Below are 12127 nucleotides of genomic sequence, written 5' to 3' on the forward strand. Positions count from 1 at the left end.
AGAAAAAAAATCTGAATCGAATCGATCAAGTCTCTGGTGAATCGATTTGATTATTGGTGATACCCAGCCCTACGTTACTTATTTCACTATAGAAGTCTATGGAATTTTGATTTCTTGGAGGAAGCAGGTACTACCTGTTTGGAACACCATGGGTGGGAGGGGCCACTTAATCCAGTTCTCTTATACAGTCAATGCATGGGAGTCATTAGACACTTGCTTCAATCTGCAACCTGCCTCCAGTGGTCATTTTTGGAACTGCAACACCCCCATTAGAAATGTGGAGCGGAAAGTGATCGTTATTCTGATCGTTTTAAGGCGGAAAAAGTAAATCAAAGACCAGACTACAGAATCCACTTTACTATAACGCCCTCCAAGCTGGTAAAGAATCCGTTTGGTTCATTAATTGAAGAATTCTATTAATACTAATAAAAGAAGACAGACAAATTATAAAAAGCAGAGAAGGAATCGTCTTGTTTGAACACAGAATTCTATCTTCAAATGAAGCTGAAGTGAATCCTCCCAGATAACTACCTCCACCTCTGTCATTTTCTCTTTCATAGGCCCTCTTTTCTTGATTTCTTTCAGCCCGACTGCATGTTCACAAGCTGCAGCCCCTCTCTCCGCCCTGACACTCTGCAATCAGATGTGACGCGCTGAAGGCTCAAATGACAGCCAGGGAGACAAGGTCACGCAGTCGCCTACTTTTAACGAAAGACGTGTGCAACTCCTTCTGACAGGCCGCAGCGCAAAAAGACATCCAGCCGTGCACACACCTTTAATTCTCCCGTGCGCTCGCTCTTACACAAAGTAACGAGGCGGGTTTTGCATACGGCGCCGGGTTTCTCATATTTCGGAGGCAATTACCTTTCAAAAATTCACCCCCCCACCTACCATATCTGAGTGTTCAGCTGAAGATTAGAACAACTGAGGAGGTAATTAATGCTGCAACTGCTGCAAAGTGATGGAAACCAGCAGAGCTGCGTTTAATGTGACACCCAAGATGAGAATTAGTCTCGAATTTCAAACAAAAATTGTTCATTTAGTGAAGAAATTGACTACATTTATGTCATTTTAGCTTCAATCGGCTCCTGGTTTAGTTGATGTGAAAACTTTCCAACTTTGGTAAAGTTGACTCTCAGTGGTTTGGTGTTAAGGCTGAGCTCTGTCCTTCAAGAACTAATGTGGTCAACAGTCTAAACCAGAGGTGTCAAACTCAATCGCACAAGGGGCCAAAATCCAAAACACACGTTAGGTCACGGGCCAAACAGGATAAACATTTATTAAACACTCTAAAAATACATTTTTAGAACCATAACTTTTAACATAATTATGATCTAGATATATAGCATTACCTGTGATAATGTTAGTGTGAATGCTGAAAGTTAAATTTTGCTCCTGAAGATTCTAGTGCTGAAGACTCTGAAATAGATAGCTAAAAACGCTGAAGACTATAGGTGAAAATGCTGAAATTAATACCTAAAAAAGGCTGAAGCTGATAGCCAGCTAAAATACTGACTAAATGCCAAGTCAGTCTATAAAACTAAAAAAAAAAACAGAAAACCTTAGGTTAGCCAAAACATCTATCATGTAGCTGAAAGAAATAGCCTTGAAAAAAGTGAAGAAAGCCTAAATTAGCCAAGCAGCTAGCGTGTAAATATTAGCTAAACTCCAAAACAGCCTAAAAAAATACAAAAAAAAACTGAATTAGCCACAACAGCTAGCATGTAGGTGAAATATTAGTTAAACTCCAAAAGTGCCTGAAAAACGTATAACAAGAATAAATTAGCCAAGCAGCTAGCTTGTAAATATTAGCTAAATTAGAAAACAGCCTAAAAAGCTAAATTAGCCAAAACTTCCTGGCATGTTGCTAAAATATTAGCTAAACTCCAAAATAGCCTCAAAAACAAAAGCCTAAATTAGCCAAAGCTGCTAGCATGTAGCTGAAACATTGGTTAAACTCCAAAATAGCCTAAAAAAGTAGAAAAAAAACTAAGTTAGCTAAAACGGCTAGCATGTAGCTGAGATATTAGCTAAACTCCAAAAGAGCCTAAAAAACTAAATTAGCCAAAACTTGTTAGCATGTTGATAAAATATTAGTTAAACTCCAAATAGCCTAAAAAATAAAAAATGCCTAAATTAGCCAAAGCTGCTAGCATGTAGCTAAAACGTTGGTTAAACTCCAAAACAGCATAAAAAACTAGAAAAAAAACTACATTAGCCAAAACTTGCTAGAATGTAGCTAAAATATTAGCTAAACTCCAAAACAGCCTAAAAAACTAAATTAGCCAAACTTGTTAGCATGTTGATAAAATATTAGCTAAACTCAAAATAGCCTAAAAAATAAAAAAAAGATTAGCCAAAGCTGCTAGCATATAGCTGAAATATTGGCTAAACTCCAAATGAGCCTAAAAAATCATAGTAAATTCCAAATAATCCAAAAAGCTAGCAGAATGCCAATTTTTTGACATAATTATGAATAATAAAACGTCAGGAATATTATTCCAGAATAAATCAACTTAAACCTTAAATAACTTTGAATATTTTACTCTCCATAAAATATATTTTATCAAAATTATCCGAGTTAGAAATGAGCACAAGAAAACTTCGAGCCATTAATAACAATAAAACAAAATGATCTGGAGGGCCGGATAGAATTTAATTGGAGGGCCGGATCCGGCCCCCGGGCCTTGACTTTGACATGCGTGGTCTGAACGACGACGTTCAAATCCTCTGACCCCTCCCTTTGTATAACCCCGCCCTCCTTGTTTCTGCCCCTCTTGTCTTTGAAGAGTCGGCGGATTTTCAGCCTGTTAAGGATTCAAACAAGTCAAGCTTTTGTTCGGAAGACATGAAAGTGTGAAAGCCTGTCCAGCTGGGGAATTTGCAGGACGGCTGCTTTCGAGCTCACAAAGCGACTGAAGCGTTAATGTTAAATATGCAGTAGGTTGTGGGGGCCTGGTGGCGGGAGCCCCCGACTCGCTCAGACACGCCGCTCTCTCATGTATTGATGCTGCTCCTCACTTGGACGGTACACGTGATGAAGATCAGGGATTATTGACACTCAGAGAACTTCTGGTCTTCTGATTATCAATATGCGCTTCAGGTTTTTAGCAGCAGATGAATGTGCTGACACAAAGGGATTTTAATGCAAATCGAGTCCAATGAATCCTGCAAAATATGACCGGAAAACATAATCAATGCACTGAACTCTGAAAGTATCAAAAAACTAAGATTATGAGTCTTAGTATCTGGAAGCAAAGAAGCTGCATCTAGATAGCTTTGCTATTCCAGCTTCCACCATCACCTCTATAGTACTACTAGTTTGTATTTCAGGGGCTTATACCATTCTTTTCTTAAGTCTTTCAGAGAAAACTATATCCATATTTATCAACATATACTACCTCTGACTCAATAAATAAATTATTTATGAAATATTAGTTATTTTGGTGAACTCTTTTCTTCCTCAGAAGTAAAATGCTTCAAACAAAATCTAAACTTGTGCAAATAGGTATGCGCATCTTTGCCAATGCTACACTGGTTGTAGCGCTGGCTGGGGCTAGCAGCTGAGCTAGCTGAGCGACGGGGCTAGCAGCACAGTTATCTGCTGATCACTGCTGGGTAACGCTAGCTGAGCAACAAAGTTAGCAGCTGAGCCCCATTAGCTGAGCAGTGAAGCTAGTGGCGAAGTTTGCGGCTGATCAGTCTAGCTGAGGGACGAGGCTAGCAGCTGAGCACTGCTAGCTGAGCAGCTATGTTAGCAGCTGGGCACTGCTAGCTGAGTGGCTACGTTAGCAGCTGAGCACTGCTAGCTGAGCGGCTACGTTAGCAGCTGAGCACTGCTAGCTGAGCGGCTACGTTAGCAGCTGGGAACTGCTAGCTAAGCGGCTACGTTAGCAGCTGGGCACTGCTAGCTGAGCGGCAAAGTTAGTGACTGAGCCCCGCTACCTGAGCAGTGAAGCTAGGGGAGAAGTTAGTGGCTGATTACCACTAGCTAAGTGGCAAAGTTAGCTGCTAAATACCGCTATCTGAATGACAAAGCTAATGACTGAGTGCGGCTAGCTGAATCGTAAAGCTAGTGGCAAAGTTAGCGGTGGACCAGCGACAGCTGAGCGGCAAAGTCCGGCCCTGAGCACCGCTAGCTGAGTGGTAAAGCTAGCAGCAAAGTTAGTAGCTGTTTACTGCTAGCTGAGTGGGAAAGTTACCGGCAGATTACCGCTAGCTGAGTCGTGAAGATAGTGGCAAAGTTAGCGGGGGATCAGTGATAGCTGAGCAGCAAAATCAGCTGCTGAGCACTGCTAGCTGAGTGGCAAAGCTAGCAGCAAGGTTAGTGGCTGATTGTCGCTAGCTAAGTGGCAAAGTTACCGACTGAGTGTGGCTAGCTGAGTCTTGAAGCTAGTGGCAAAGTTAGTGGCGGGTCAGCGATAGCTGAGCGGCAAAGTCAGCCGCTGATCACCGATAGCTGCGCGACAAAGCTAGCAGCACAGTTAGCAGCTGTTTACCGCTAGCTGAATGTTGAAATTAGGTTAACAAGGTTTTAAAGCCCCTCCAACCCCAACCTAACATTAGTGATGCGACAAAAATAGCAATCAGAGCATCAGAATGAGGCGGAGCAGGAAGCTTGTGACCCCACCCATCAAAAATATGATTTTTGTTTTATTAAACTGCATTTTTCCGTCTGCTCCTGATTCACAATTTGAAAGAAGAAATCCTAAGAAATGCTATTCGAGCTTCACGTTCTGTAAACATGTCCCCCCATCGTCAAAGAAAAACTACAACAACACAATTTCTTCTCGGATTGGGTCTTTAAGAAAAAACATTTTGGCCTCTTTATCCTTCTGCTGCAAATCCACGTCTAATTCCTTGTTTCCCTTTCCCCTCGCGCACCGTCGAACCTCCTCGCAGGAATCCCAAAAAGCAATCAGGTGGTCGTCCTGAAGATCCCGCCGGGTCCCCGAGGTTAATAACATTCTCACGAGCACCCGCACACCTGAGGATTAGAGGGCGGCGCGCTCCGACAAAAGACAAAAATCAAAATTCAGCTTCATAGTTGTCGCCGACACTTCAGCTCTGAGGTCACGCTACTACCTCCACCCCCCACGGCGAGGGGACAGAGGAGGAGGCGGCCTGAGCGGACAGCAGCTGGACGTGTCATGTCTTTAATCTCTTTTCTAAGAGGAGCTTTGGTTCCAGCTCCTCCAATAGATGTTGGTGTGGATGCTCTGGCGCTGAGGAGGGTTATGTCACCTCGTCGTCAGCCAGGAGAGCTGTCATGGGCCGTTCTCTCACACGCACGAGCTAGCTTTAGCTTTAGAGCTTCCCGTCATGAATACGCTAAACTCTGCAAACGTTTAAGGGGATTTTAGGAGTTAAAATCAGATTCATCTGATGTCTGGATTTGTTTGTCCGTCTAGTCCACATGTGTCAAAGTCAAGGCCCGGGGGCCGGATCTGGCCCTCCAGATGATTTTATTTTATTGTTATTAATGGGTCGATGTTATCTCTAGCATGCTAATTCTAACTTGTATAATTTTGACAAATATATTTTTATGGAGAGTAAAATATTGAAAGTTATTTAAGGTTTAAGTTGATTTATTCTGGAAAAATATTCCTGCCTTTTTATTATTCATAATTATGTTAAAAAGTTGAAGTTTTAAAGTTTGAAAATATGGGCATTCTGCTATCTTTTTGGACTGTTTTAGCATTGACTAAAATTTTAGGATCCATTTTGGAGTTTAGCTAATATTTAGCTACATGCTAACTGTTTTAGCTAATTTAGGCTTTTTTTCATTTTTTCTAGCCTGTTTTGGAGTTTAACTAATATTTAAATAATATGCTAGTTCTTTGGACTAATGTAGGCTTTCTTTTTAGTTTTTTTAGGCTGTTTTGGAGTTTAGCTAATATTTGCATGCTAGTTGTTTTGACTAATTTAGGCTTTTTAAAAGTTTTTTAGGCTCATTTGGAGTTTAGTTAATATTTTAGTTACATGCAAACTTTTGTGGCCAATTTAGGCTTTCAAAAAAGTTTTTTAGACTACTATGGATTTTAGCTAACTCAGCTACATGCTAGCTGTTTTGGCTAATTCAGGCTAATTCTGTTTTGGATAACATTTTTTTCAGTTTTTTAGGCTATCTTGAATTTCAACTATTTTTTCAGCTACAGGCTAGCTGTTTTGGTCAACCTAAGTTTTTTGGGGTTTTTTTTGGGGGGGGGCTAATTTGGCTTTTAGCTAATACTTTAACTGGTTATAAGCTTCAGCAATTTCAGCTTCAGTGTTTTTAGCTATCAATTTCAGCATCTTCAGCAGCCAAATTCAGCTTACAGCATTCACACCAGCATCATCGGAGGTTATGCTATATATCTAGTTCATGTAGTAGTTCACTTTCAGCTTATCCCTTTCGGGGTCGCCACAGCGTAACAGCACCCACTGTTTCGCATCAATGATTTGGCAGAGTTTTTACGCCGGATGCCCTTCCTGACACAACCCTGTACTTGAGGGGCACAGGGACCCAGTTAGGCAGCAGCATCAAGGGTCTTGCCTAAGGACCAATCTGGATGGGGATCAGTGGACAACCCTGGGAATCGAACCCAGGGCTCCTGCGTGCCAGCCCTTCACCTAGCCCACTGAGCCAAAACTCATGTTTTGGAAAGTTTTTAGAGTTTTGAAAATTTTTAGAGTTTTAGAGTGATCAGTAAATGTTTGTCCTGTTCAGCCCACGGCCTAAGGTGTATTTTGGATTTTGGCCCCGTGTGCGATTGAGTTTGACACCCCTGATCTTGGCTGTCACCATGGAAACGCCTGTGAACCATTAGTGACTCCTCAGAAAAAAAAAAAAAAAAAAGTTTGTTGACCATGTGGGCGGAGACAACATGACAGCTGGTTGTGGACGATAACTTGAAATGAATGAGGATGTGGAGTTGTAGAAATGGCAATAAGTCATGTGATGTAGACATAGTTCTACAGTTCTTTTGAGTAAAGAGTGAAAACCTGACCCCAACGCGCCAAAGAGAAGTTTGGTGGCTTCAAAGCCCGTTCAGGTTTTCCTTCACATGCAGATCCGTGAACTTTTCCATCCATTTTCTAAACCGCTTTGTCCCTTTTGGGGTCACGGAGCCTAACCCGGCCACTTCGGGGCGAAGGCAGGATACACCCTGGACAGGTCGCCAGTCTGTTGCAGGACCACAATCACCCGTACACATCTAGGGACTATTTAGAGCAGGGGTCTCAAACTGGGGTCTTTTTCACGCCTCTTTGATGACAGCTTTGTATTTGCTTTGTGATGTTTCAGCTAAAAACTTTGCATTTGCTATTGTTGTTGGATCAGAAAAGTCCTTAGCAACAGTTGCTAGCGTCGTTAGCTCCTGTCGTATCACAGGACACGCAGAGGACATCGCTTAGTAGTACATAGACATGAATGAACGTTCAATAAACTTGTTCTGAAGACAGACAGTGGACGCAAAAACATATTTTTGGCACAAATGGAACCCCGTACAGCGCAGCCTCAGCCTTCAGTGGCCCCATGGGAAATTGAGTTTGAGAACCCGGATTCAGAGTAACCAATAAGCATGTTTTTGGACGGTGAGAGGAAGTCGGAGAAAACCCACGCATGCACGGGGAGACCATGCAAACTCCACACAGAAAGGTCCCCATTGGTGCTTCTGTTTCAGGTTCCCATTGGTGGATCTGTTTCAGGTCCCCATTGGTGGTTCTGTTTCAGGTTCCCATTGGTGGATCTGTTTCAGGTCCCCATTGGTGGTTCTGTTTCAGGTCCCCATTGGTGGGTCTGTTTGAGGTCCCCATTGATGGGTCTGTTTCAGGACCCCATTGGTGGGTCTGTTTCAGGACCCCATTGATGGTTCTGTTTCAGGTCCCCATTGGTGGTTCTGTTTCAGGTCCCCATTGGTGGTTCTGTTTCAGGTCCCCATTGGTGGTTCTGTTTCAGGTCCCCATTGGTGGTTCTGTTCCAGGTCCCCTGGCCAGTACTTGAACCGGGGACCTTCTTGCTGTGAGGGAAGAGTGCGAACCACTGCGCCATCACAGAGCCCTCCACAGACATTTAGAGGGGAAAACACCAACATATCCTCACTTTCAACTGGTCATATGTGGATGTAAGGTTCATGGCCCCCCACGCGCCACTTCTTAACGTTCTGGGTGTTCTTAACGTTTTGGGAGCCAGCACGTAAAAAACACTGGTTGTGTTTTGACGTGCTTGCTGTTCCCATTAAATCAGGGGTCCCCAACCTCCGGGCCGCAAACTGGTACCGATCCAAGGGCTGCTTGGTACGGGGCCACAGACGCTAATCAGGGGTCCCCAATCCGTGGGACGCACACCGGACCGGTACCGGTTCTCTAACTCCGGGTCAACAAGGGTCGGGGACCTGTAATTTAATGGGAACAGCAAACGACGAGCCGGGGACACCCTAAACATCAAAAAGTGGCGCGGTGGGGGCCCGAACCATACGTCCAGATATGACGAGTTGGGAGAATCTGCAGCAAATGCAGCTGATATATGATCTCCTGAAGGTCCATCATGTTTGACAAAAACAGCAATACGACAAAACTGCTTCAAAGTCAACAGGATGGCAGATTATTTCACTTTAAAGCAAAACTTCCTTTAATTTTATTGTTTTATTTGTGTTTTCCACAGTCTGTCAGTTAACACTGCTGATCAAAAGTCGATAAATAAAACATCCAAAGCTCTTAAATTCATAAGAAATGACTATTTTTGTCCAAATGTATGCAGTAAACGTACAATTTTAATGTAATCAGAGTCTTGCTTATGGTTTAGTTTCATTTTTATTAAAGAATTTAAAATAATACACTGTAAAACTGTTATATTTGTTACATTTAAAAATATTTGTTTTTATCAAATTTAATTTTTGAGTTGCATAAATTATATTTTGTTTTGAGGAAAATTAAATCATATAATTTGTGGTAATTGATGCAATGTTTCACTATTTACAGTTTATTTCTAATTTGGTCAATGGACTTTCTGCACTGCAAAATGATCCTTCATAAAAATAGTCAAAAATGTCTTAAATAATAAAAAAACGTCTTTAAATAACCAAAAAAAATGTGCCAATAAAGTAAGAAAAAAAAGATCTTACCAGGAATTCCAAAGAAAAAAATTGTATTTGCTAAAAGATACTAAGAAACTTTCTTAATAAGATTATTTTATTGGAGGAGTGAAAACACACGAGAGTCTTTTTGCTTTTTAAGATTAAATGTTTCCAGTCTGTCTGGTTTCCAGGTTAAATTACAAGAGTAATGTTTTATTTTTCAATCAAAAATCAAAATGTGAATATTTGTTGCTCCTTTTGTGCACCAAAAAAAGCAAATATGTTTGTTTGTGGGAGGATTTCAGAGGCCACACAGACGCGTTGTTAATGATGATTTGTTTTGGTGAAAACAAACATGGCTGATGATGCAACTTTCAGGGAATGTAAATGTCCTGCTCGCATTGTTTGTGCGCGCTGGCCCGTGCATATTTGTGAAAATCTGTGCGATTGTGTGTGCATTCATCTGTTTGATCTTCCTGCTGCTGCAGCCCACAGGACAAGGCAGAAATAGACCGGCTTCTTTGTGATATTACCCCCCTCAAAAACAAAAAAAAACCAGCACAAGCCCATGCAGGCACAAACGCGGCCACCTCTTCCTCGCCAACTCACTCCCACTCCCCTCTGCCTCCTTCGTTCTCAGCACTCGGTCCAAGCCGGGTTTGAAAAGACGGACAGATTGTCTCTGCGTTGTGAAAGGATGTATGGAGTGGAACCAGGATCAGCTTAGAGCGAACAAAAAAACAGATTGAAGACTTGAAAAACAGACACTAACTGAAAAAAGTGAAAATTTGAAAGCAAAACATTGTTAATTTGAAAGAAAAAAAGATTTGGAAATTTGAAGTAAAAACTGAAAACATAAAATAAATCTTGGGGGGGGGGGGATTTTTAAAAAAAAAACTTTTTTGAAAACCTAAAAAATAGACACTGTGGCAGAAAAAATGTGAAAATTTGAAAACAAGACTTTTTTTTAAGATTTGAAAATGAAAAAAATGAAAACTTTAAATAAATCTTGAAGATTTTAAGAAAAAAAGAAAAAGAAAAAAAATGTTTTTGAAAAACTTAAAAAATAGACATTGTAACTGAAAAAATGAAAATTTAAAAACAACACTACGTAATTTTGAAAAAAATACATTTAAAAAAAGATTTGAAACTGTGAAAGAAGCTGAAAACTTGAAATAAATCTTGAAAATGTGAAGAAAAGAAAATTTGAAAAACTTTTTAGAAAACTTGAAAAATAGACATTGTAACTAAAAAAATGAAAATTTGAAAACAAGACATTGTAAATTTGAAAAAAACAAATACATTATTTAAAAAAAGGTTTGAAAATGTGAAAAAACTGAAAACTTTGAAAAAATTGAGAAAAAAATGTAAGTGTAAAAATTACCAATTGAAAAATAATTTATCAATTAGTATCAGCTGCTGTTTTGAATTTTGAACTTTTTCAGAATCTTCACTTTCAGTCCTCAGTTTACAGTTTCAATTCTGATTTTCGAGTGTTTGCGGCTGAGCTTAATTTTAAATAAGGGCGGGGGCTTTTTCTTTTTTTTTCAAATCTTCACGTTTTCAGTTTTTTCACATTTTCAAAACATTTTTTTTCGAATTTTCTTTTTTTTTAATTTACAAATGTTCAAAACAAAATTTCAGTGACAATGTCCATTTTTCAAGTTTTCAATCCGTTTTTTCGTTGACTTTAAGCTGATCCTGATTTGACCCCCTGGGATGCTTAAAGACGCAGAAGCAGCCGGCGGGAACGTGCGCGTGTCACCAACCAAAACTCAGCAGAGGTTTTTGATGGGGGGGGGCACCAGCTTGTGTTTGTGCTGACACGCCCCTCCCTCACGTCAATATGCGGTCCAGAATCGAGGAACACTCACGGATGTTTGCAGCCCTGGAGACAAAGTGCTGCGAGTGCATCCCGAGGGCCTCCTCCCCCCGGTACTGCTCACCTGGACACCCGCCCTGCAGCACGCTGGCTACGGCCCTGTCACACGGAGAGGGGGGAGAGGAGGGGGCAACACTTTAATTGAATTATTCAGTCGTGCTGCACTGGCGGTTGAAACCACTCTGCGCATGCGCCCAGGAGTGGAAAGCTTATATCAAGTGTTTGTTAAGAAGCACACTGGTTGCCTGGAAACAACATAAAAAGCAAATATTTAAGGAGCCGCGCGCCCTTGCTGCCGCAAACACGCGCTCACCTGGACATGTTCTCCCTCTGGGGCCGGTGCGCCTTCTCCAAACCCAGTTTGGTGAAAATCCCCACGAGGGCCATGATGGCCACTACTCCACAGATGATGTAGACGATGAGGTTGGTCTTGTCTTTGGTGTTCTCCCGGATCTTCTTCATCTTCTTGTAGGGCGGCTGTCCGGTCTTCATCCACAGCGGGGTGTCGTAGTTCTTGCAGGTGCTCTGGTCCAGGCGCGACTGCTTGAAGGAGCAGCAGAAGCGGAAGCCACAGGTGCCGCAGCAGTACAGGTAGTTGCCCGTCTTGCAGATGAACGGCGGGTCCCACTGGCCCATCACGTCGTAGTAGCCCCGGCAGTTGTCCTCGGTGTGCGGCGTCTCCTCGGACACGCTCTCCTCGCGGGAGCCGTTGGAGGTGGCGATCATGACGAACCCGCCGAGGAGTCCCGGCTCCCCGTCAGCCTTGCACACCAGAGCCATAAGTTTGAGCAGCAGAAAGCCCAGCAGAAAGTCCTTCCCTGTCATCGTGCTCGCGCGGAAAGACTTGGACAGACGCGGGAAGGCGCACGCTCATGACAGGCGGGAAAGTCCGGCAACGCGCGCTCCGTAACGCGCAAGGATGAGCATCTTCACGGACGTGCCATCGTGCAGAAACAAGGCAAAAAGAGAAGAAGAAGAACAGATTCATGGAAACAACACCCCCCCTCCTGACGCGCGTCAACGCGCCCTTCCAGAGAGGCTTCCACAGGCTCTCAGGAGCGCATCCATGTCCATCTGTGCGCTCTTACGCACGGGAGTAGGCAGAGACACGAGCCGCGCCGAGGATGAGAGCGCACTGAAAAGCCGCGGGGGTGGGAGAGAGGAAGGCGCGTAAAAAGGAGAGGAGGAG

General features: G+C 42.5%; 2 protein-coding genes across 2 annotated transcripts in view; one reads left to right on the forward strand and one right to left on the reverse strand.

Moving 5' to 3' along the window:
- shisa9a (shisa family member 9a) overlaps positions 1–12127 on the reverse strand; it is a gene marked incomplete in the record, with an annotated part of 85103 nt that overhangs the window by 72880 nt on the left and 96 nt on the right. The window contains 2 exon segments of the mRNA XM_024285472.1: positions 10931–11037; positions 11252–12127. Coding sequence (XP_024141240.1) covers positions 10931–11037; positions 11252–11763 — 619 coding nt within the window.
- cpped1 (calcineurin-like phosphoesterase domain containing 1) overlaps positions 11227–12127 on the forward strand; it is a 47441-nt gene continuing 46540 nt past the window's right edge. The window contains exons 1-2 of the mRNA XM_024285473.2: positions 11227–11361; positions 11450–11529. The gene's annotated coding sequence lies outside the window, so the exon portion shown is untranslated. The remainder of the gene's footprint in view (positions 11362–11449; positions 11530–12127) is intronic.

This window comes from Oryzias melastigma, linkage group LG19, assembly GCF_002922805.2.
Source record: "Oryzias melastigma strain HK-1 linkage group LG19, ASM292280v2, whole genome shotgun sequence".
In the NCBI taxonomy this organism is placed as follows: domain Eukaryota; kingdom Metazoa; phylum Chordata; class Actinopteri; order Beloniformes; family Adrianichthyidae; genus Oryzias; species Oryzias melastigma.